Source organism: Suncus etruscus, chromosome 6, assembly GCF_024139225.1.
Source record: "Suncus etruscus isolate mSunEtr1 chromosome 6, mSunEtr1.pri.cur, whole genome shotgun sequence".
Lineage (NCBI taxonomy): Eukaryota > Metazoa > Chordata > Mammalia > Eulipotyphla > Soricidae > Suncus > Suncus etruscus.
This window is the reverse complement of record NC_064853.1, coordinates 4,294,382-4,319,703: the sequence shown is the minus strand read 5'-3', so window position 1 is coordinate 4,319,703 and position 25,322 is coordinate 4,294,382. Positions and strand designations below refer to the sequence as shown.

At 45.3% G+C, this 25,322-nt stretch overlaps 1 protein-coding gene and 1 pseudogene across 2 annotated transcripts in view; both read left to right on the top strand.

Annotated features, from left to right (window-relative positions):
• Window positions 1–25,322, top strand: part of RERE (arginine-glutamic acid dipeptide repeats) — a 249,354-nt gene that overhangs the window by 129,178 nt on the left and 94,854 nt on the right. For both annotated transcript variants that reach the window (XM_049775275.1, XM_049775276.1), the window contains 3 exons: window positions 6,061–6,109; window positions 11,216–11,340; window positions 13,109–13,208. In XM_049775275.1, coding sequence (XP_049631232.1) covers window positions 6,061–6,109; window positions 11,216–11,340; window positions 13,109–13,208 — 274 coding nt within the window. The remainder of the gene's footprint in view (window positions 1–6,060; window positions 6,110–11,215; window positions 11,341–13,108; window positions 13,209–25,322) is intronic.
• On the top strand, window positions 8,803–11,162 carry LOC126012117 (40S ribosomal protein S23-like; annotated as a pseudogene).

The window sequence follows — 25,322 nt, the reverse complement described above, 5'->3', positions numbered from 1 at the left end:
GCCGGAGATAGAGCCTGGGTTGCCTCACGCAAGGCAGGTGTTTTTTCAGCTGTGCCATCTCTCCAGCCAGTGAGATGACCACGCAAAGTAGTTAACATATGGGTTTTTGGAATATTTTGTTTGTTTGCTTTTGGACCACTCCCAGCAGCACTCAGGGGTTACTCCTGGCTCTGGCTCAGAAATCATTCTTGGCAGGCTCGGAGGACCATATGGGATGCCGGAAATTGAACCCAGGTCCTTCCTGGGTCAGCAGTGTGCAAGTCAAATGCCCTGCCGCTGTGCTATTGCTCTGACCCCAAGGAATATTAAATTTTGTTGTTGTTGATGTTTTTTTGGGGGGTCACACCCACAGCACTCAGGGGTTACTCCTGGCTCTATGCTCAGAAATCACCCCTGGCAGGCTCGGGACCATATGGGATGTCGGGATTTGAACCACTGTCCTTCTGCATGCAAGGCAAACGCCCTACCGCTGTGCTATTTCTCCGGCCCCGAATATATCTTTTTGTTTGTTTTTTGGGTCACCTCTGACAGTGCTCAGGGGTCACTCCTGTCTCTGCACTCAGAAATCACTCCTAGCAGGCACCGAGGACCATATGGGATGCCGGGGAATCGAACCCGGGTTCATCCCAGGTCTTTTGCATGCAAGACAAATGCCCTACCACTGTGCTATCTCCAGCCCCTAAAGCTATTGATACTGCATTAGATTAATTTCTGTCAAGTTTTACATTTCAATAGTATGGAGCTATTTATGCTACATGGAATATTCATGAATATTTCCATGGGGAAATGGAGATGCTTGAGGACCAACTATCTGGGGTGCTGGAAATCAACCCCTGCTAGGTCACATGGAAGGCATGCACCCACCTACTTGTTACTCCCTCTCGGTCCCCCAACTACCACAAACCTTCAGTTCCTCCTGAATGAACGCAGGCCGTCGCTGTATTTGATTTTGGGAATGAGTGAATAAAACCCATTTCATGTTTTTGTCAAGTGTATGGTCCCAAAGTGTGTTGATTGGGAAATGTTCAGTTGAGTTGTAGTTTGTCACAGAGTCTCACCCTGTCTGAGCACAGAAGGAGCATTGAAGGGTCAGGAGCTGGAGGCAGCAGGGGAAGAAAGAACATCAGATTAATGGAGAATTTGGTGTTCTCAGAAGAGGAGGGAGCATGTGTGTGTCATGGCTTCCAGGTAGAGCTGTAAGCTGCCAGTTTTCTGTGAAGTCTACTTGCTGTCGTTATTATTTGGAGGGGTGGTGTCCAGACTCAGCACTGCTCAGGGCTTACTCCTGCCTCTTAGCTCAGGCATCACTTCTGCAATGGTCAGGGGACCACATGGGTGCCAGGAACCAAACCTGGGTTGAGTGTGTTCAAGGCAAGAGTGCTAACCCATTGTGTTTATTCTAAGCATTTAGAGATTTCTGATATGGTTGGTTAGTAAATGCTTCTTTCAGACCCCAATCCTACTCAAAAATAACGGTTTCAGGGCCAAAGAGATAGCACAGCGGTAGGGCATTTGCCTTGCATGCAGCTGGTTCAGGACTAATGGTGGTTTGAATCCCGGCATCCCATATGGTCCCGTGCCTTTTAGGAGCAACTTCTGAGTGCAGTGCCCAGGGTTACTCCTGGGTCTACACTCAGAAATCGCTCCTGGCAGGCTCAGGAGACCATATGGGATGTCAGGATTCGAACCACCGTCCTTCTACATGCAAGGCAGACACCCTACCTCCATGCTATCTCTTCGGCCCTCAACTTAATTTTTAAAGAAGTGTTTCTTGTTTGGGACCACACCTACTAATGTTAGGAACTATTTATCTGACTTCAGTAAAGAAATTAAAATATTAAAAATAACCCAGATGTGGGGCTGGAGTGGTGGCGCAGTGATAGGGCATTTGCCTTGCATGCGGCTGACATAGGAAAAACTGCAGTTCAATCCCCCGGCGTCCCATATGGTCCTCCAATCCAGGAGCGATTTCTGAGTGAACAGAACTCCACATATATAGATATATTAAAAAATATATACAAACTGGGGCCGGAGCGGAAGCATAGGGGTAAGGCATCTGCCTTGCCCACACTAGCCTAGAACGGACTGCAGTTTGGTTCCCTGCTGTTCTCTCTCTCTCTCTCTCTCTCTCTCTCTCTCTCTCTCTCTCTCTCTCTCTCTCTCTCTCTCTCTCTCTCTCTCTCTCTCTCTCTCTCTCTCACTCTCTCTCGCTCTCTCGATATTGGGAATTGTCACCGAAAAAAAAAAAAAAAACCAAAGTAAAATAAAAATATTTCACAGTTGGGCCTGGAGAGATAGTACATCGGCGTTTGCCTTGCAAGGCAGCCGATCCAGGACCAAAGGTGGTTGGTTCGAATCCCGGTGTCCCATATGGTTCCCCGTGCCTGCCAGGAGCTATTTCTGAGCAGACAGCCAGGAGTAACCCCTGAGCACTGCCAGGTGTGGCCCAAAAACCAAAAACAAAATTTCACAGTTAACCTGTCCATCTCTGGCATCACGTGAGGAACAGACCTGGGGAACCTTTTCCTTCGAGGGGCCGTTTGGGTTTTTGCAGTGTCATTTATGGCCGTAAGATCCAGGGCAGTTCTCGAAGTGCATTTCTGTCTGTCCTGTTTTGTGCCAGGATCAGACCACAGGTTTTGCAGGTTCCAAAGGAGGCAGGCTCGCCTCTTTCCTGGAAGAACCTGGAAGTTGGACTGTGGGCACAAGTTGCCAACCATATTTGCAGTAGCCTACTTTGGCTCAGCCTGCTAGTAGCCAGCCTAGCACTCACAGGAAGTATTTAGAAGATGAGAACTCTTTCGGCAGTGAACTTTGCTCATTCATTACAAGGGCCAGTTTGGAAAGGCAGTGGGAACAGGGTGAACTCATTCAATGAGGCGCTTGTCTTTCTTGCTGCCAAGCCTGGTGCGCTCCCCATAGCACTAAGGCCCTCCCTCTCCCCCAACTTTCTTCAGCAAGTGATCCCTGAACACAGCTCAAAAATAAATAAAGGGGTCGGAACTATAGTATAGCACCTTGCACACAGCCAACCTAGGTTCAATCCCTGGCATCCCATATGGCCCGGAATGACTCCTGAGCATAGAGGCAGGAAGTAATCCCTGAGTATGTCCCCAAAGACAAAAATAAACAAATAAAAAAATGAAATCAAATAGTTGCCTTCTGGCTTATTTGCCTTCTCTGCATCCCTCTTACGCAGGCCCTGTGCAATTCTGCTAGAAAAGTCATCTTACCTTCTTCTTTTTTTTTTTTTTTTTTTTTTTGGTTTTTGGTTTTTGGTTTTTGGGTCACACCTGGCAGTGCTCCTGGCAGGCTCGGGGAGCCATATGGGGTGCCGGGATTCGAACCAATGACCTTCTGCATGAAAGGCAAACACCTTACCTCCATGCTAGCTCTCTGGCCCCCATCTTACCTTCTTGACACCAGTATTGCAGGTCTCTGCCAGAAGACAGAATATGGCTGTGCTTTCCTCTTCCTCTCACGCTCTTTCAGTCTGCTCTGTCCACAGAGTTTTATTTCTATTTAGGGAGTTCTGTTGTCCCCTTTTGTATTTGTCAGAGTTCTCTGGAATTCAACATGCAGGGGCTGTCTGCTCTTGAAGTTGTCTAATTTTGTCCTTTTTGCTCACCTCTCTACTCAGTTCATGGTGTTAATTTAGCCTAGGAGGTCCTTGTGCAAGGGAAGCATCCCACACTAACCACTTTACCACTTCTCTGGCCCCAAGCTGTAAACTTTAGAAGCAAAAGAGCAGACCATTTGCCTTCTTTTTATTGTTCTCTCTTCCTCTCTCATGTCTACTGCCAAGTTTATTGTTGTTTTATTTTGCTTATATGTTTTTGGTGCCCCACCCGTGGTGATCAGGGATGACTAGAGGTGCTCGGGGAACCATAGGTGATGCTGGTGATCAAACCCCAGTTGGCTACATGCAAGGCAAGTGCTGCCTGTTGGATTCTCATACGCTGGCCCCTCCACTGCCAACTTTTGCCAAAACAGACTCCATGAGAAAAACCACTGAATTAAAAGAAGGCACTGCTGGACACAGGGCTTGAAGGAAATAATAATTTTCATTTAACAATTTCAAACCTACCAATGGGACTAGAAGATCACACCCCTGGAGGGAAAAAAACTCAAGATCCCATTTCCTTTGGTCCTTTGTAACGTGGCCATACTTTTCAGCTACGTTCAAGTTAAATAGCAGAGCAGCTCTCACTGAAAAGCCCACTCACTCCTTGGCTCCTCAGTTTTCCTGCATTCGCCCACAAAAGGCTGACTCAGTTTAGGGTTAGGTATGCTGCTTTTGGGGGAGTTTTGTCCCCATCACCAAGCACCCTGTGCCATTTGGGATCAGATGTGCCAAGAATGTTTGAGGAGGAACAGCGAGGAAGGAGGGCATTCTAGTTTGTGGGGTAAGATGATGAGATCAAAAAGGGCTTAATGAGGGGCCGGAGAGATAGCATGGAGGTAAGGCATTTGCCTTTCATGCAGAAGGTCATCGGTTCCAATCCCGGCGCCCCATATGGTCCCCCGAGCCTGCCAGGAGCAATTTCTGAGCCTGGAGCCAGGAATAACCCCTGAGCACTGCCGTGTGTGACCCAAAAACCACACATAAAAATAAAAAAAGGGCTTAATGGAAATTACTTTTTGGGCTTTCTTTATATGTGTTGGGGTCATCCTGGCTGGTGTTTAGTCTCCTGGCACTGTTCTCAGGGTCCCTCCAGCAGTGCTCAGGGTACTTGTTCCAGTGAGCAAGCCTTGCTCTCAGCCCTGTGAGTTCTCTGTGGTCCAGAGGAGTAGGTGTTAGGTTTTCTTTCTGGCTTTAGCCAGGGAAGGCAGGTGTTGGGAGTGATGAGAATGGCATAGGCAGAACTGCTCAGCTTCCACTGTCGCCTGCTTTGTCCCGGAAGTACATGACTGAGTGCTTCAGAAGCAGCCAGGATTCATTCTACAGTTGAGCTAATTATGGTGCTGTACATTCAGAATCCTTTACTATTGTCAAAAATTTTGCAACCCCAGTGGGGTGGTCACCCACGTTTTAAGAAGGGCTTGGGGGAGGGCCAGAGTTCAGGACTGTGGGGGAATCTCTGGCCTTGCATGCAGCCATTGGGTGTGGCCCCCAAACAAACCAAAAGGGACAGAGAGGTAGAAGAAAAGATCAGCTGGCTAAGTCCTTTCCATCTGCTTTCATTGAGGGCCTAGGGTTTGAGAAAGAAGGGCTTGACCACACCCAGTGGTGCTCAGGGCTTCCTTCCGACAGTACTCGGATCATATGGAGTACCAGAGTTTGGCCTGGGGTCAGCTGCATGCAGTACAAGCACCTTAACAGGCTCTCTCCTTTAAGTCTTATCTCTGCCCAAATCTACCTACCTAGAAGGTCTTTTCTGACGGTTACTGTATAAAAGATGCAAAATATTTTATCATTCACTATTTCCTTAAGTCCTTAGGTGTTTCCGTAGTATAGGGGTTATCACATTCACCTCACTATTTCCTTAAGTCCTTCTGTCTTATCATCTGATATATTGCTGTTGAAATTATTATTGTTATTTCTGAATTAAGGTTTTTTTTTTTGTTTGTTTTTGGTTTTTGGGCCACACCCGGCCGTGCTCAGGGGTTACTCCTGGCTGTCTGCTCAGAAATAGCTCCTGGCAGGCACGGGGGACCATATGGGATACCAGGATTCAAACCAACCACCTTTGGTCCTGGATCGCTGCTTGCAAGGCAAACGCCGCTGTGCTATCTCTCAGGGCCCTGAATTAAGAATTTAAATTCTGGGACCGGAGTGGTGGAACCATGGCTTGAACCAGGCTTGGTCATATGCTTGGCGACTTGTGTTCTCTCTGCCATATCTGGGCCGCACAAGCACGTGCTCTTCCACTGGGGTTCAGATGGAAATATTGGGGTTGTATACTGCAGGGTGGGAGAATGCAGGGAGCATCTTGGGAAATAACGGGGATATCCATGTTCTCACGTTGTCCTTCAGTTTTCTGCAGTGGGCTTTGTTCTCTGCAAGCTGAGTGTCCGTCTAACCTCCAGTGCGCTAACTGTTTGCTCTCTCCACGACAGGCGGCTGAACAGCACACAGGGGGAAATCCGAGTCGGGCCTAGCCATCAGGTAAAGCCAATTTCAGCTCATCTTGACTGTTCTGTGATCCCTTTATCAATTTAGAGTTGTTGTGACCACTAGAGACTATTTTATTCCCGATGATAATTATATAATTAATAATTATATGAAGTCTATAAATGCAGTTTGGCCTCCATGTGGTGGCAGCAGCTGCAGCAGTGGTGGTATAAAATCAAAGGCAATAGGGGCTGGAGCGGTGGCACAGCCATAAGGTGTGCCTTCCGAGCACTAGCCTAGGGCAGACCACAGTTCAATTCCCCAGTATCCCATATGATCCCCAAAGCCAGGAGCGATTTCTGAGTGCATAGCCAGTGGGTAATACGATGGGTAGGACACTTGCCTTGCACATGGCTGACTCGAGTTCAATCCCTTATAGTTCCTCAAGTCTGCCTGGAGGAGTCATTTCTGAGCACAGAGCCAGGTGTCAGACCTGATCACTGATAGGTGTGATCCGAAAACAAAAATAGAAGTTGGACAGTTCAGATTTTAAAACATTTGGGAACCTGAGAGGTAGTCCACTGGATAAGGCCTTGCTTGCCACTGACTTCAGTTTCATTGTTGGCACCACTGTGAGTCCTCAATACCTCCAGAGTGATCCCTGCGCAGAGAGCCAGGAGTAAGTCCAGAGTACTGCCCAATCTGGCCTTCAAACACACAGACAGACCTAGGGTAAATAATGTCTCCCAACCTAGTTTTGGCTGGTTACATCTTTGAGCTTGTTCTCTTGCTCTTTGCATATCTTGGAATTTTGGGGTTTACTCTGGAGGTTTTTTGGATGTTCTGCTTTGACACTCTTCGAGAATTCTTCTTGGGTGGGTGGGGTGTGTGCAGATGTACAGTCTCTTTATTAGGGTGAACACTTGTTGGTTTTCTGTTTCTTTTTTCATTAGCAGAATATATGAAACTTCCCTTGTTCTTGGTTTCTTAATTACATGAGAAAGACAAGATAGGGGCTGGAGCGATAGCAAAGAAATAGGGAGTTTGCCTTGCATGCAGCCGATCCAGGATGGACGGTGGTTCAGATCCCTGCATCTCATGGTCCCCCAAGCCAGGAGCGATTTCTGAGCGCATAGCCAGGAGTAACCCTGAGCATCAACAGGTGTGGCCCAAAAACAAAACCAAAAAAAGAAGTACAAGATAAGAAGATAAGAGCCTGAGTAGTAGCATAGCAATAGAAGAAAAAAAAAATAAGATAAATCCTCCTTTTTTATATTTTTTTTATTTTTTTATTTTTTTTGGTTTTTTTTTGGGGGGGGGGGTCACACCCGGCGGTGCTCAGGGGTTACTCCTGGCTCTCTGCTCAGAAATAGCTCCTGGTAGGCACGGGGGACCATATGGGACACCGGGATTCGAACCAACCACCTTTGGTCCTGGATCGGCTGCTTGCAAGGCAAACACCGCTGTGCTATCTCTCTGGGCCCCCTCCTTTTTTATATTAAATTGCTTCCTAACATCTAGTGGGTATCAGTGAAGTAAGTTACTAATTAGGGGCTAGAAAGATAGTGCCGCAGAGTAGACATAGATCCTGCTGACCCAGGATGTATCTCTGGTACCCCAAATTGTCTCTCCAGCCCCCATGAGTAATCTCTTGAGTGCAAAGCTTGGAGTAACCTCTGAATACTGCCTGGGTGTATCCCAAATACCAAAAAGTAAAGGTGTATATTAGTTGATTAAATTATAAAATGGGTGGGGGAGTGCAGTTCTTTCTGTTGTCTTGTGTCTTTTCTCTTTTTTGTTTTGGAGCCACATCGGGTGGTGCTGTGGGGGTTACTCCTGGCTCTGCAGACACTCAGGAATCACTCCTGGTGGTAGTTGGGAGATAATATAAGATGCTGAGTATCAAACCTCAACCACATGCAAGGCAATCACCCTACCTACTGTACTATCTCTCTCCTTTATTTTATTTTTGGTTTTTGGGCCACACCCTGTGGCACTCAGAAATTGCTCCTGACTTGGGGTACCATATGGGACACCAGGGATCCAGCTGAGGTCTGTCCTGGATCAGCCACGTGCAAGGAAAATGCACTACGACTGCATTATCACTCTGGCCCCATCTTCCCTTTATTTATTTATTTTTCCTTGGGAGGTGACGTACCCAGATGTGCTCAGGGCTTATTACTGAACTAAGAAATCTCTCCTGGTGGTGCTTGAGGGACAATAGGGGTGACGGGGATTGAACCGGGTTTGACCACATACAAGCCAGGTGCTCTACTTGCTCCCTCTAGTCTGCAGCTTAGTATATTGCCCTACTTTGGAATGCTGTGCAGTCTGATGTAACTTGATATTTCTCTTATCAGCAGAATTGATAATCTTATGTGTAAGAGCTATTTTGATTTTCTTTTTTCTATAAACTGTAATTATATTTCTAGCCCATTTTCTCTCTTGGTTGGTCTGAGTTGTTCCTCCTTCACAAAGACACTTTTTATTTTATTTTATTTTTTTGGTTTTTGGGCCACACCCAGCGGTGCTCAGGGGTTACTCCTGGCTGTCTGCTCAGAAATAGCTCCTGACCAGCATGGGGGACAATATGGGACACCAGGATTCGAACCAACCACTTTTGGTCCTGGATCGGCTGCTTGAAAGGCAAACACCGCTGTGCTATCTCTCCGGGCCCAGACACTTTTTATTTAAAAAAAAAAAAAACACACCTAAGCTTTTTCGCTTGGACTTGTGCTGCTGGTCGGATGGGTAAGTGTTGTGGTCTTCATACAGCTCGGAAGCTCCACAGCCCCTGGCAAGATCAGAAATGGTATGACAATCAGTATAGAAAAGCACATTTGGGCACAACCTGAAAGCCAATCTTTTCGGAGGGGCTTCCCATTCAAAGGGAATTGTGCTGGAGAAAGTTGGAGTTGAGGCCAAACAGCCAAATTCTGCTATTAGGGAATGTGTTCGTGTTCAGCTGATCAAGAACAGCAAGAAAAATCACAGCTTTTGTATCCAATGATGGCTGCTTGAATTTCATTAAGAAAAACGATGAAGTTCTGGTTGCTGGATTTGGTCACAAAGGGCATGCTGTTGGTGACATTCCAACGGAGTTTGCTTTAAGGTTGTCAAAGTAGCCAATGTGTTTCTTTTGGCCTTATACAAAGGCAAGAAGGAAAGACCAAGATTACAAGTTGTGATGATGTACAGTAGTAAAAAAATTTTCATATACCCAGAGGTGGAAATAAAACTAAAGTGGCTTTATTTTTTATCTTTTATTTATGTTGGGTTTTTTGGGGCCACACCTGGCAGTGCTCAGGGCTTACTCCTGGCTCTGTGTTCAGAAATAATTCCTGGTAGGCTCAGAGGATCTTTTGGGGTGCTAGGGATCGAATCCAGGTCAGCTGCATGCAAGGCAAATGTCCTATTTGCTGTGTTATTGCTCCAGCCTCAAGACACAGTTTTCAAAACCATTAACATGTATATTGGGGGAAAAAACCAAACCTATCTATTGGCAGGCTGGAGGGACTGTACAGTGGGTAGGGCCCTTGTCTTGCACATGGCCAGCTTGGTTTCACTCCTTGGCACCCAACTAGGAGTGAACCCTGGGCATAGAGATAGGTATAACCTTGATCTTTCCTTACTGTGGCCCCCCCAAAAACAGACTGGCAAATAGCCATTGGAAAGTATTCATTTCCCACACATGCAGCCTGCTTAGTGTTACTCTCCCCCCAACAAAACGACACCCAGAAGTAGAAGAATTTGACAATTAGAAGTGACACCTTCTGGATTGTGGTGAACTTCCCTTCTCTCTGTTAAGATAGACACAGTTGAATGCGTGAGTGCTGAGATCTTTGGGGTGTTGCACGGCCTGTGGTCAGCATGCTCTTCCATGTTTATTGAACTACCTTTTATTTTAATGTTGGACATAACTTGTTCAGTCTGAAGTGCTTTGTATGAAGCATTCCTTTTTTTCTTTTTTTCTTTATTTAAACATCTTGATTACAAATATGATTGTGATTAGGTTTCAGTCATGTAAAGAACACCCCCTTCACCAGTGCAACATTTCCCCCACCAATGTCCCAAATCTCCCTCCATCCCACCCCACCCCCACCTATACTCTAGACAGGATTTCCAGTTCCCTCATTCATTCACATGATTATGGTAGTTCTCAGTGTAGTTATTTCTATAACTGCATTTACCACTCTTTGTGGTGAGCTTCATGAAGTGAGCTGGAACTTGCAGCCCTCCTCTCATTGTCTTTAAGGATTGTTGCAAAAAATGACTTTTATTTTTCTTAAAACCCATAGATGAGTGAGACTATTCTGTGTGTGTCTCTCTCTCTTTCTCCCTCTGACTTATTTCACTCAGCACGATAGACTCCATGTACATCCATGTATAGGAAAATTTTATGACTTCATCTCTCCTGACAGCTGCATAATATTCCATTGTGTATATGTACCAGTTTCTTTAGCCATTCGTCTGTATGAAGCAGTACTTTAACATGGTTGCATTTTTCTTCTTTGGGACCCTACCCAGCAGTACGTGACTGTTCCCACTGTGGTGCTTTGTGGGAGGAAGACTGTGCCCCAGTGCTCTCGGGCATTTCCCAGCCCTGACTCCACTCTCACTTTTGGCCATACCCAGTGGTAGTCTAAGGACCCAGAGGTACTGGTGATTAGTCCTGGGCTTCCGCATGCAAATCAGGGCTCCAGTCTTTAGAGCTATTGGTTTAGTTTGCATTTTAAACAAACTTCCTCTGGTGAGTTCTCATCATTTGTGTTTTTGTAGCTGCTGGAGGTAATGGAGGTGGGTTATTTTGGGGTTGTTTTTGTGGGTTTTTCCCCCTCTCCTATTGATTTCTTGTTTTGAAAATGTGTGTTTTTATTTAACAGAGAGCTTTTGTTTGCTGAAACTTTTCCCCCCTTCGTGCCAACAGCTCTATTTTTTGTTTCAATCTTTGGATCATGCTGGTCCTTAGATAGATTAAGCACTTTGTCTATTGCCAGGTCTTCTTTGAGGAAATAGTAGCTTGGGCTTTGGTACTGCCAAAGGAGCACTCAGTTTGGCTACCATGTCCCCAGGTCTGCTTGCTGAGGATCCTTATGAATCCTTATGAATCCTTATGAATGCTGAGGATACCTTGATTTTGGTTTCTTTTCTGTGTTCCAGGCCAAGCTTCCGGATTTACAGCCATTTCCCTCTCCAGATGGTGATACCGTGACCCAGAATGAGGAACTGGTTTGGATGCCCGGAGTCAATGACTGTGACCTCCTTATGTACTTGAGGGCAGCGAGGTAATTGGGGTCCACCCTGGCCTGCTTTCTGAATTAAACTGTCTGAAGTTAATCAGTAGTGCTAGATCTTCTGCTTTCCCTGAAAATTTCTTTATTTAGGATTTATTTTGTCATACTCTTGGAGTAATCCCAGCACTGATCCTTATAGAGCAAAGTTTGCCAGAGTGAAGTCACATTTCCCTTCTTGATGTTTGCTTCTATCCAGATTGGACCTCTTAAGAATCATGCAGTTACAACATTTATCAAATCTGGATGAGTAATTAGATAATCAGAATCTCCTAAGTTTCATTACTTGATAGCCAGTCACAGTATTTGCTTGTTTGGTTAGTTTCAGCACCACACCAAATGGCACTCGGTCTCTGTTCAAGGATCACATTGGCTGTGACCATATGGAGTACAGGGACTGAAATCAGGTCTGTCACGTGCTAAGTAAGCTCCTTACTCACCATCCTCTCTCTCTGGCTCCATGATCATTAGTTTTTGTGGATCATCTAAACGAGAGTTTACTAACCTATGAGATACCTCAGCTGTGGGCTAGAGAGATGGTATCTTAGGTAGGGCACTTGCCTTGCTTGCAGTTGACCTGGGTTTGATCTATGGTATCCTGAGCAACACCAGGTGTGGTCAAAAACAAACAAACAAACAAACAACAACAAAAGAAACTTAAACTACAAAAGAAAAGATTTTTTGTTTTGTTTTGGTTTGGTTTGGTTTTTGGACCACACTTGGCGGTGCTCAGGGGTTACTCCTGGCTGTCTGCTCAGAAATAGCTCCTGGCAGGCACGGGGGACCATATGGGACACCGGGATTCGAACCAACCACCTTTGGTCCTGGATCGGCTGCTTGCAAGGCAAACGCCGCTGTGCTATCTTTCCGGGCCCAAAAGAAAAGTTTTAAAACTATCCCTGAAATCATCAGGTAAAGCATTTTGACTTGTCTGCAGTGAATTTGGAAATCGCATTGTCATTGTATATACCAAAAGTACGGTGACACAGAACCTGAGAGAGAGTTATTAATGTGTAAGACATTTACCTTACAAGCAACTAGCCTGGTTTCAGTTGTTGGCACCACATATGGCCCCTCAACACTGCCAGGAGAGGTCCTTGAGTGCAAAGCCCAGGAGTAAGCTCCGGGTACTCAGTGGGTGCAGCCCCCAAAACAAAGCCAAAACAAACAAACAGAAAACCCTCTTCTGTGGCCACCAGTGTTCTGCATGGCGGCAGATGACAGAAAAGATTTCAGAAGACTTCACTGGATGCTCTCTTTATTTGTCTTTAAATTTGCTTAGAGGCAGTTGATGTATATAGCATATATAACTGCTGGGTTAAGTTTTGATGCCCTTATACCTGAAAGCTAATAAACTTGGGAAGAAATAAGAGAAATAAGCCAGAGTAATAGTACAGTGGCCCTCAGCCCCCTCCCAACCCCAAAAGAAGGGAAATAGATGTAAATGAAACATTTTTTTTCCTAAGTAAAGAAGAACTTAATTTAAAAGAAAAATCTCTTTTTGTTTTGGTTTTGTTTGAGGGCTGGCCGTGCCCCAATGCTCAAGGGCTTCCTCCCCGTTCAGTGCTCAAGGATCACTCAGGGGACTGGGAATCCATCCTGGGTCAGCCACCTAAAAGGCAAACACTGTTCGATCTCTCTGGCCCCCTAAATTGTTTTCAACAAGCTCAAACAGGACAGAGACCTGTGGTCGGGGCTGAAACGCTCTCCGCGTGTTAGGGTGCGCACCACTCTGCTGAAGCTTTCCTCCCCTCTCTTCAAGGAGCATGGCTGCCTTTGCGGGCATGTGCGATGGAGGCTCCACGGAGGACGGCTGTGTGGCGGCGTCGCGAGATGACACCACTCTCAACGCTCTCAACACTGTGAGTCCTGCGCAGCCACTCTGGGGACCAGTTTCTTTCTCCTGCATTTGCTGGAGGGTGTGTGGTAGTCAGGAACGGGGAGTAGCCCAGATTCCCAGCCCAGGCATGAGCCCCACGTTGCAGTGTGGCGTGAGAGGGGAGTCAGCCTTGGTCCTGGCCCTTAGCTCTTCCTTAGCTTGTTTGCTCTGGGGTGTGGGATTCCCAAAGGAGAGCCTACTACACAGGCTGATGCCCTGTTTAATCAAACCTCGCAACACCACCTGGAGGTGAACAGGGGTGGAGGTCTAAGGGAGTGCATTTCAAGTTCGCAGTCTAAGGACATTCACTGCACATTAGAAGCCAGAGGCCATGATTTTCTCTGTTTCGTTTACATTTTGAGGTCATACTCAGCAAGTGCTGAGGACATAGTCCTGGAAGTGGGTGGTGGGGACCGTGGGTGGGGTTCTAGTGCATGTGATGCCCTCCCTACCTGATGTACTGTTCTGGCCAAAAGGAGTCGTATTTCATCTTCTATCTGTCTGACTCTGTTTAAAAATTCATAGATGGGGGCTAGAGAGAGAGAGATAGCATGGAGGTAAGGCGTTGTCCTTTTTTTTTTTATTTGTTTTTGTTTTTATTTTGGTTTTTGGTTTTTGGGCCACACCTGGCAGTGCTCAGGGGTTCCTCCTGGCTATCTGCTCAGAAATAGCTCCTGGTAGGCATGGGGACCATATGGGACACCAGGATCCAAACCAACCACCTTTGGTCCTGGATCAGCTGCTTGCAAGGCAAACGCTGCTGTGCTATCTCTCTGGCCCCAGGCGTTTTCCTTTCATACAGAAGGTCATTGGTTTGATCCCATATGGTCCCCCAGACTGCCAGGAGTAACCCCTGAGCGCTATTGGGTGTGACCCAAAAACCCCCCCCAAAAAATTTATAGATGGAATAGGGAGGAAGCTAGACTTCCTCCAGAAAATTAATTTTCTATTAGTTTGACTTTAAAACCATACAAGTATTTCAGTTATCAAAGAGAGTTAGTTTTGGGGTCAGATCTGTAGCACAGCAGGTAGGACATGTACCTTGCTCATGGGGCTGACTTGGGTTCTATCCCCGACATCCTGTATGGTCTCTCAAGTAATTAGGAATAATTAGGAGTAATTTCTGAGTGCAGAGCCAGGAGTAACCCCTGAGCACTTTTGGTGTGGCCCCCCCAAAAACAAATTTTGAAAATTAGAAAATGAGATTTTTTATTTTTGGTTTTTGGTATTTGTTTCTTTTGAGTCACACCCGGCAGCACTCAGGGGTTACTCCTGGCTCTATGCCCAGAAGTAGCTCCTGGCAGGCTCAGGGAACCATATGGGATGCCGGGATTCTAACCACCGACCTGCATTCAAGGCAAACGCCTTACCTCCATGCTATCTCTTCGGCCCCTTTTTATTTTATTTATTTATTTATTTATTTATTTATTTATTTATTTATTTATTTATTTATTTATTTATTTATTTATTTAGAAAATTAGATTATTTTTTTAAGAAAGTTAGATTTTAGGGGCCAGAGCAGTGGTGCAGCGATAGGGCATTTGCCTTGCTTGTGGCTGACGTAGGATGGACTGCGGTTCGATCTCCCGTGTCCCATATGGTCCCCCAAACCAGGAACAATTTCTGAGCGCAGATCCAGGAGTAACCCCTTAGTGTCACTGGGTGAGCCCCCCAAACAAAAACAAACAAACAAAAGTTAGATTTTAAAAATAACAGTTCCTGAGCTAAGGAGATTAGTACGGTATTTGGACTTGCTTTGCAGATGACTGATTACAGTATGATCACAATGTGGTCCCCAGAACACAGAGCCGGAAGTAGCAAGAAGTACTTGCAGGTGTAAGCCAAAACCAAAAGTAAATTAATTCTTAAAATGTAGAAAGTGGGGCCAGGGACGTAATACAGCAGGTAAGGAGATTGTCTTGCATGCAACAAAAACCAGGTTTTCTCTGCTAGAGATGGTGTGGGAGGTGAAGCATTTGCTCTGCATATGGCTGACCCCAGTGTGATCCCTGGTGCCCTATGTGGTCCCACAAACATTGTCAGAAGTGACCACTGAATACCATTCAGATTCCTCCCCCAGAGCCTGATTTTATACTTGTGGTTCTGAGTCATTTCCTCTTGTGGTCTGATAAAAGTCTTTCTAACTGACAAGTATGTCTTCCTCTGGACTGGAGACATCAGCCTGGGCTAGGGTTAAGGCCTTTCATCCTGCAGACCTGTCTTCAAATTCCCAAACGCCCAGCACTACAGATGGGCATCATCAGAAGTGACCTTCCTGAACACAGAGCCAGGAATGGCCCCTGTGCTGTTCCAGGTGTGGCCCACAATAAAAGAAAAAAATCTTCTCACTCGGCCTGGAGAGATAGCACAGCGGCATTTGTCTTGCAAGCAGCCGATTCAGAACCAAAGGTGGTTGGTTCGAATCCCAGTGTCCCATATGGTCCCCCGTGCCTGCCAGGAGCTATTTCTGAGCAGACAGCCAGGAGTAACTTCTGAGCACCGCCGGGTGTGGCCCAAAAACCAAAAAAAAAAAAAAAAAAAAAATCTTCTTACTCAGAAAAGCTTCATGAGAAATCCAGAGTTGGAAATCTGCCTGTAGCTTTGCTCATGGTGGTCAGAGCCCCACTCAGTTGGAATCATTAAAGGAGTAGATCATTGGGGCCGGAAAGATAGCATGGAGGTAAGGCGTTTGCCTTTCATGCAGAAGGTCATCAGTTTGAATCCGGCTTCCTGTGCCTGCCAGGAGCAATTTCTGAGCATGGAGCCAGGAGTTTCCCCTGAGCACTGCCGGGTGTGACCCAAAAACCATCAAAAAGAAAAAAAAAGGAGATCATTGACGGACTTGCTTTATGAGATTCAAGTCAATGGCTTCCCCTTGGGAACTCTGGCCCAGCAGCTCCAAGTTATGACAGCCTTGCTTCATGCTCTGTGCCTGGACTCACAGGAAACAGGAGGGAGGTTTGCTTTGTTTTATTATTTTTTTAAATGATTTTTATTTTGACCAATGTGAATTACAAGTCTTTAACAGTTACATCTAAGGTACATAGTGACATGAAAGTTTGCTTTGTTTTTTTCTGTTTTGGGGCCACACCCAGCAGCACTCAGGTTACTCCTGGCTCTGAGCTCAGGGATCGTTCCTGATGGTGGATTGGCCTCATGCAAAACAAATGCCCTCCCTGATGTGCTCCAGCCCCGTGGTGGGAAGTTTTGTTTTAGAGATGCAAGATAGTGGGGCCAGTGCCGTAAAAATATAGGCAGGGTGGGCCCGGAGAGATAGCACAGCGACGTTTGCCTTGCAAGCAGCCGATCCAGGACCAAAGGTGGTTGGTTCGAATCCCAGTGTCCCATATGGTCCCCTGTGCCTGCCAGGAGCTATTTCTGAGCAGACAGCCAGGAGTAACCCCTGAGCACCGCCGGGTGTGACCCAAAAACCAAAATAAAAAATAAATAAACATACATACATATATATATATATATTTTTTGGGTGTGACCCAAAAACCAAAATAAAAAATAAATAAATAAACATACATATATATATATAAACATACATATATATGTATGTTTATTTATTTTTTATTTATTTATATTATTATATATATTATATTATTATTAATATATTATTATATATTATATATAATATAATATATATAATATATATTATATATATTATATTATATATATTATATTATATTATAAATATATATTATATTTATTTATATATATATATATATATAGGCAGGGCATTTATTTGCCTTGCATGTGGCTGACCCAGGTTCGATGTGTGGCATTCCAAATGGCCTCATGAGTCGGCTAGGAGGGATTCCTGAGTGCAGAGCCAAGAGTAAGTCCTGAACACTGATAGGTATATTCTAAAAAACAAAAGGAATAAATAAATAAATAAAATTCAAAAACAAAAAAGAAGCAACAAAAGGTGGTGTCCTTGCTAACTGCAATTGATCATCTCACCATAATTTCCATTCAAGATGTATTGCAGATGGGTTAAGACATAGTGCAGCAACTGGGCACTTGCCTTGTTTGTGGTTGACCCAGTTTCAAACTCTGGCGCCCCACCAGGAGTGGTCCCTAAGCAGACATCCAGGAGATTGTATGTGCACCCCATCCTAGTAATAATGGCATAAATGAATGACCTAGCTTTCACAGAAGCTTTATAATGGAAAGGACACCTCTCCCAAACCCAAATCCCAAAAGCAAAAATAAAGCTTGTATAGAGTAAGAATAGACTACTCAGGTTCCTCTATGAAAGATGAGGGGCCGGAGAGATAGCTTAGAGGTAAGGCATCCCGTATGGTCCTCCCGAGCCTGCCAGGAGCGATTTCTGAGCTTAGAGCCAGGAGTAACCCCTGAGTGCTGCTGGGTGTGACCCAAAAAACCAAACAAACAAAAAAGAAGGCATACTCAGCCCTTTGCCCCTACTACTCCTCCCAGTACACCTTTGAGCCTGAATTTCTGCCTGAATTTCTCCAGACTCGGCAGCACAGCCCAGTTTGTCTGGTGTGTCATTTCTCAGTCCCAGTCTTTCACCTGTTGTGCTTTGGGGCTCCCTCACTTCTCAGCACCAGTGTGTGTTTCCCTTCCTTTCTCTAAAGCTGTGTGAAAATGGACAGCATTTCCTCCTCTACTCTAGTTTAGCTCGGTGATGACCACAGTCTTCCTTTATCCTGAACATTCTTTTAATTAAACACCGTGGATTACGAGGTTGTTTATAATATAGTTGTTTTGGGCATTCAGTACTCCAATACTAATCTGCCACCAGTATAATATTCCCTCCACAGTTATCCCCAATTTCTCAATCACCCCCAAGCCTACCCCTTAGTAGGCACAAAATAATTTACTTGTTATTGCTTGTTACGACTAAATGGCCGATGGACTTAAAAAATAAATAGATTAGAAAATTTGTGAAAATTGTATATCAGAATGAGAGCCATTAAGTCAGTCAGAGTCTGAGGGTTTACTAATAGGCTGTTTGCTGCTAGTTGAGCCTTCTGTGTTTTTGTTTTTATTTGCTTAGTTGGTTTCTCTGTTCCTTTTCTATCTAATTTGGTGTGTTCCTACTGAGATGTCAGTATTGAGGAATTTGGAGGTGTTGTGTGGCTGCTCGTCCCTGGAAACTCCAGGATCTGTAGAGCCTAGTTGGTCAATTTATATGACCTTGGCTGTGGCTGCTGAGGCTATCGGAAGTGCAGGATGGAGTGGAGGGAAGCTGCCACCCCCACTCCATGAAACCCGTTTTCAACCCGAAAGCCTCTGTACCCAGAAGTTTCATCAATTTGGTGTGTCTGTAGAAATTAGTCTTGAAACTGTGAAGCTGGGCCTTTGGCATGACAGAGGCTGTGATGTGTGGGGCAGTTGCTGGAACTTCTACCAGCAGGACTCGGCCCAGCTCCTTCCAGAGTGCACCAAAGCCTGGGCTGCCATATCTTCTTTTTTTTTTCCTCTCTGGCCTCTGATGGGTTTGTTTTTCTGAGACTATACTAAGACAGATATCTCTCAAAGAGGACCGGAGTAGTCCAGGGCAGTGGGAATAGCGTTGGATGCAACTGAGGGAGTACTTTATTCATAGATTTCCAAGGAGGTTATTCAGTAACTTGTTTCTTACGAAAAGGATTTCATAGATAAAATAAGTTTTGAAGAACCACTAGACTAGAATTACCCAAATAGATGGTGAGAAATGGTCGAGGTATTCAGTTTGGCTTGTTTTGTATTTTAACACTTGTTTCCTAGGAGAGAGAGTGAAGGAGAGAAAGCACTTGCTTCCTGTGTAGCTCTGATGACTGTGACCCTGGTTCCAATTCCTATCACCACCAAAAGCAAAAAAAAAAAAAACCTGTTGTTTTTATTGTTTGTTTTTGGACCACAAGGGCAGTGCTCGTGACTTACTCCTTCCTGACTGCACTCAGAGATCACTCCTGGGGGGCTCAAAGGATCATATAGGGTACCAGGGATTGAGCACCGGTTTGTTGTGTGTAAGGCAAGTGCCCTACCCTCTGTACTGTCACTCTGGCCTTGCAAAAGTTAATTTTATTTTTTGGTTTGGTTTTGGGCCACACCCTGTGGTGCTCGGGTTACTCCTGGCTCTGCACTCAGAAATCACTCCTGCCAGGCTTGGGGGACCATATGGGATGCCAGAGATTGAACCCAGGTTCTGCCAACTGCAAGGCGAACCCCCTCCCTACCTGCTGTATTATTGGTCCGCCCCCTCAAAACATAATTTTTATTTAAAAATTAAAATTGGGGGCCAGACCCGGAGAGATAGCACAGCGGCGTTTGCCTTGCAAGCAGCCGATCCAGGACCAAAGGTGGTTGGTTCGAATCCCGGTGTCCCATATGGTCCCCCGTGCCTGCCAGGAGCTATTTCTGAGCAGACAGCCAGGAGTAACCCCTGAGCACTGCCGGGTGTGGCCCAAAAAACAAAACAAAACAAAAAAAAATAAAATAAAATAAAATTGGGGGCCAGAAAGATAGCACAGCGGTAGGGCATTTGCTTTGCATGCAGAAGGACGGTGGTTCGATTCCCGGCATCCCATATGGTCCCCCATGCCTGAGCGTAGAGCCAGGAGTAGCCCCTGAGTGCTGCCAGGTGTGACCCAAATCCCCCTCCCAAAATTAAAATAGGAGACTTGAGAAATAATAAAATAAGTAATGTCCCTTCTTCCTCCGTTCCTCCCTTCCTCCCTTTCCTTCCTTTCTTCTTTTCTTCCCTTCTCCCTCCCTCTTCCTTCTCTCTCTCCTTCCCTCTTCCCTTTTCCTCCCTTCTCCTTCCAAGTTTCTGAAAGGACAGTGTACTTACTAGCTGTGTCATTGCAGCTGGGAAAGTCCCTGAGCCCATTGGCCCCCCCCATTCCTCCCTCCTCTGCTGCTGCAGTGTTGACTTGGGGCAGGCGTCCCGTTCCTTTTTTTGCCTGCTCCCTAGAACATGGATTTAGATTCTAATTTAGCTTGCGCAAGATCCCCAACCTCTCATTTTTGGTTTCTTACCACCAGAGTGTGAGGACTGAAGTCATAAACACCTAATTTGTTCCTGGCATGAGAGATGTTTAACAAACATGGTCCCCTCCTCCCTGGTGGCTCCAGCCCTGTCAGTGCCTGCTAAGGCTCCTGCTGCGTGGGAGTTACTGGGGTGTGGGGGGAGGGGGCCGAGGCCACTCAGCTGCCCTGTGTTTCTTTCTGAAAATTACCTGGCTCTATCCCTCAACCCTTACTCAGCAGTTCAATTCTGGGTCTGCGTGGTTATTTCTGAAATAGTTCCCATAAGGATATAACAGATTTAGCTTCTCGGGCACTTAAATAGCTTTATTTGAAATGTCAGCCACCAAACAAAAAGAAGCATATCTTTTAGCTTTGGTTCTAGCTTCTAATGATCAACATGATTTGTACTTTGAGTGTGAGAGCAGGTTATCAGCAGAGAAGGTATGGATGAAAATTTAATGACACCGGGAGTCACATATTACATATTTGTCAAATTCTTCAGCAAGGTCTTGGTCATCTGTGTTAATGGTTGAAGTGATTAGCACTGGGCTTGAGCAATTGTAAGGAGCACACATTAAACCTGGGTTCAAGCTCCAGCACCCCGTCTGGTCCCATGAGCCCTGCTATGAGTAAGCCCTGAGATGCTGGTTATGGACCAAAAAATGGGAGGAAGAGAGGAGAGAGGTGGGAGGAAGGAGGGAGCGAGGGCAACTGCCTGGGGGGCATGGGTGAGCCATGCCTGCATGTGTGGTGCCAGGAGGAGTCTTCTTCCTGCGACTGCAGGCTTCCAAGGCTTTGCCCTCTTCACCATTGCCTGGTGCAGTCCTGGTGTCCACCAGCCACACTATTGGAAAAGAATGACAGCCAGAGACGTAGTGCAGTGGGGAGGGCACTTGCCTAACATGGGGCTGACCTGGTTTTGATCTCCAGCACACAACCCCCCCCCCCCCCCGTCCGTCCGTCCGTCAGGAGAAAGCCCTCAGCACCTTTTACCCCCAAAACAAACCAAACAAAATTAAATTTAAAAAATTCTTTTTATTTTTTTAAGTTTATTTTTGTTTTGGAGTTCATACCGGTAGAACTCAGGACTTCCTCCTGAACTAAGAGGCCTGTATGTGGTCTAGGGATCAAACCTGGGCTGGCTGTGTGCATTGCAAGTCTGCTGTACTTAATCGCTCCAGCCCCAGGTTTGTGTTTGTTTGTTTGTTTTTTGTTTTTATTTTTTTTGAGGGGTCACACCCAGCAGCGCTCGGGTTACTCCTGGCTCAGAAATCACTCCTGGCAGGCTTGTGGGACCATATGTGATATTGGGATTCAAACCACCGCCCGTCCTGAGTCAGCTGTGTGCAAGGCAAATGCCTACCACTGTGCTCTCTCTCTGGCCCCTTAAATTAAAAATTCTAAGAATAAATACTATGTAGAGAATTTTAAGATTTTCTCTTCCAGATCCCATGTTTTTTTCTCTTCTAACTTATTTCTGACAATATCTTGCAAAGAAACAGCATGTTTTATGTAGCAAAAGACTTTGAAATTTAATACTGTTCTCAATGGACTGCAAATATTTAATACTTAGCATGAATAACAACCCAATTCAGATAAGCTTTCTCTGCATTATAAGTGGCTATAATTGTAAAAGGATGTTTGGGTGCAGTAGAAACCGCCAGATGTGCTGCCATTTGATCACAAAGGTCACCGTCAGAGGGACATTTAAATGAAGTTATAAATTACAATTGAAGAATAATATTTTGATGTGTGAGACCAGAGATGTCAGAGCAGGGAGAGGTAATTCATGGATTCATTATAGAACAGAGGGCCCTGACAGCTGCGCCATGCCAGAAGGAAAATTTATTTGCAATATCACGCAGACAGAAAATGGCAGCTAAGACGAGAAATCGGAGTGGAAACTCAAAAGCTGGTGGTGAGAGGCGGTTTATGCTAATCAGACTGCCCAGACCAGGATGGCTAATGATTGCTGTGATATAAATGAGCTGGGGGGAACAGAGTGCCTTTTCAGGCTTAGTTAAATTAAGACTCATCCTTGCGCCATAAAACAATAAGCTTTATAAGCCTGTATTACGGCTTTATAAGCCTGTATTCTCTCACCTTTCTGTCCAGTAGATAGATTGGCTGAAATCTCAGAATTGTTTAGACAGAGAGTTAAAGCTTAAAACAAGATTTCTATCTCTGGTAGCTTTGAGGAAGGATATAATTTAATGTTTATGGCAGTCCATGAGAAATTCAATCATGAGTTAATTAAACTGTAGGCAGTCATTAAGTATTATTTATTCTTTTGAGAAGCTTGCCAGTAAAGCACTTACATAGATTAAATTATAGAAAGTAATAAGCAGGGAATGATTTGTCAGACAGAGTGAGAGAAGCAGATTTAACGTGGGCAATTATGCAGAGATGTGTTTTTCTTCTTCGGCCTGAGTCTCACTTCCTGCTAATCCTGAGAGGGCAGAGGTGCAACCAGACACCGGCGGATGTGTGGGCACAGCGCTGTGTTCTGCTGATATGTTCTCTAGCGGTGGGAACCATGTCAGGGCAAGCGTCAAGCACCTTAAATAGTACTTCTGGCCACATTTTAATACAGCAGGAAGGGTACTTTTCTTATTCGTGTTTCTTGTTCAGTCCCCGGCATTCTACATGGTTCCTGAGCCCACAGGAGTGATTCCTGAGCATAAGCAGGAGTAACCCCTGAGCACTGCCAGATGTGGTCCCAAAACAAAATACCTTAAAGTGAAATAAAACAGGGCCCGGAGAGATAGCACATCGGTACTTGCCTTGCAAGCAGCTGATCCAGGATCAAAGGTGGTTGGTTCAAATCCCGGTGTCCCATATGGTCCCCTGTGCCTGCCAGGAGCTATTTCTGAGCAGACAGCCAGGAGTAACCCCTGAGCAACGCCGGTGTGGCCCAAAAACCAAAAAAATAAAAGTGAAATGAAACAATACATGACTTGATGATACCACAGTAGTGTTACTAACTCTTTGACACTTCATACTACCTTATCTCTTGATGTAACTTCACCTCTCCTGTTTACTCTATTTTTTGTTCTGTACTCAAGCATCCCTCCTGATAGGCTTAGGGACTGAACCCAGGTCAGTCGTGAATGTGGCAAGTGCCTTACCTGGTGCACGGTCTCTCTGGCCCACATAATGTCATGTTTAATGTTTTCCATTGTCCAGAGACACAGCTAAGAAATAGTAGACCTTTTTATAGGTGAAAACTTTGGCTTATCACTTTGGGGACAAAGTTGGTAGCAGGAATGTCTCCTTAAATTGTGCTGTGTGCCCAAGGGGTGGCCCATGCTGTGGGCTACTAGGTCCAGTTAGACCTTGCCTGGTGTCATGAACTCTGTTTTAGGTGAGTGAAACCAGGATATTGTTCCTTAGAAGGCATTATTGTTTCCTGTCCCATCTACTCTGATGGCTTATTCATGCCTGTTTTTATGCCGGCATTCCTCCATTGTTAGCACAGTGTCTGGCTGGGGGAGTTGTTCACTAACTCTGTTGAATCTGTCAAAGGCAGAGAGTACATGGTGTGAACAACCTGCTTGAGGCTGAGATGCCCACTGGATTTCATAGGCACCAGAAAGACCCAGCTAAGGAAGCTGGACACCAAATTGAAGATAGGTTCCTTGTTTACTCTTTTGCAGTGGAGCAACTGAAAATGATGGAAAAGAAGACATTTTTTGAAAAAAGATATAACAGGATTCTTTGTTTTGTTTTAAGGCCATACCTGACAGTGCTCAGGGATCACCCTGGCAGGGACCCTTTCCGGGAGTCATATGGGGAGCTGGAGATCAACCCTAGGTCATCTATGCAAGGTTACATCCTACCTCCTGTACTATCCCTCTGGCCCCTTGTTTTGGTTTTTTGGTTCGCAAACCACATCAAAACATCCCGTTTTTGTGACTGCTGGGGTATTATAGAACACTAGTACTTCTTCATTCAGTTGCTTGCAGAGATTGGAAACTAACTTAGCAAAAAATGCTCTATCTTGATTCCTATTTTCACAATCATTTTTTTCAATAGTTCATAAATGATTCATTTCTCTATAATTTAAAATTACACTTAATCCCAGAATTTACTAGTCTGCTTTGGCTATACAATAAATAGAATTACTTATCTTTAATCACTTCCCAGTCATTGTTTTAACCGTGACTAAGATTGAAGCTATGAGGCATTAATTTGGGGATTGAAGAGATTGTACAGCAAGCAGGTAGAGCACTTGCTTATCTGCATACAACCCACCCATGTTCAATCCCTGGTTTTCCCAAATCCACCAGAAGTGATTTCTGACCTTACAGCTGGTGTGGATGGGGGGGAGACAGAGTGAGTGTAGAGAAAAAGACCTTTCCTGCCACATTCCATTGCACCATCTGGATTGCAAGTGCTTGGAACATTCTTAACTCGGAAGAAGTGGTAGGAAATGTTTGATTCAAAGGACCTTTTAGGGACTGAGAATAGTGGGTAAATTTGAGTAGGCGCAGTTGTTTGACAGCTAGACTGATGATGTGTAACCCTAGAACACCAACTGCACAACTCAGGCACACAGTTTGGATGTGCTCTCTGTGGCAGTCACAGCTCTACCTGTTCCTCTAATCTAGCCTAGTGTCTGGCACTGTTTAGTAGTCTACATATTTGTGGGTGGAATGAAGAAAATTTGGGACTTTCTTGTGAAGCTGTGTGGGCCATTACATTACGGATGTTGAAAAGGTGTTTTTATTAAAATAAGGGAGTGCTATTGTTTGTTTGCTTTGCTTTGTTCTTGGGCCACACATAGCAATGCTTTTCAGGGCTTATTCCTGGCTCTGCACTTAGATCCCTCCTGTTTGGTGCTCAGGAGACTCTATGGGATATAAGTCGAACCCTGGTTGGTTGTGAGCAAGATAGGCATCCTACTTGCTGTATGTCCTATTGCTCTTGTCCTAACAAAAGGGGGCTCTTTTATGTAAAGCTTGGGCTCCAGGGCAATAGTACCAGCAGGCACAGTGCTTGCCTTGCCTTGCCCTTGACTGACTCAGCTTTGGTCCTGGAACCCTGTATGCTCCCCCTGAGCCTCGTCAGGAGTGATCCCTGAGTGCAGAGCCAGGAGTACCCCCTGAGC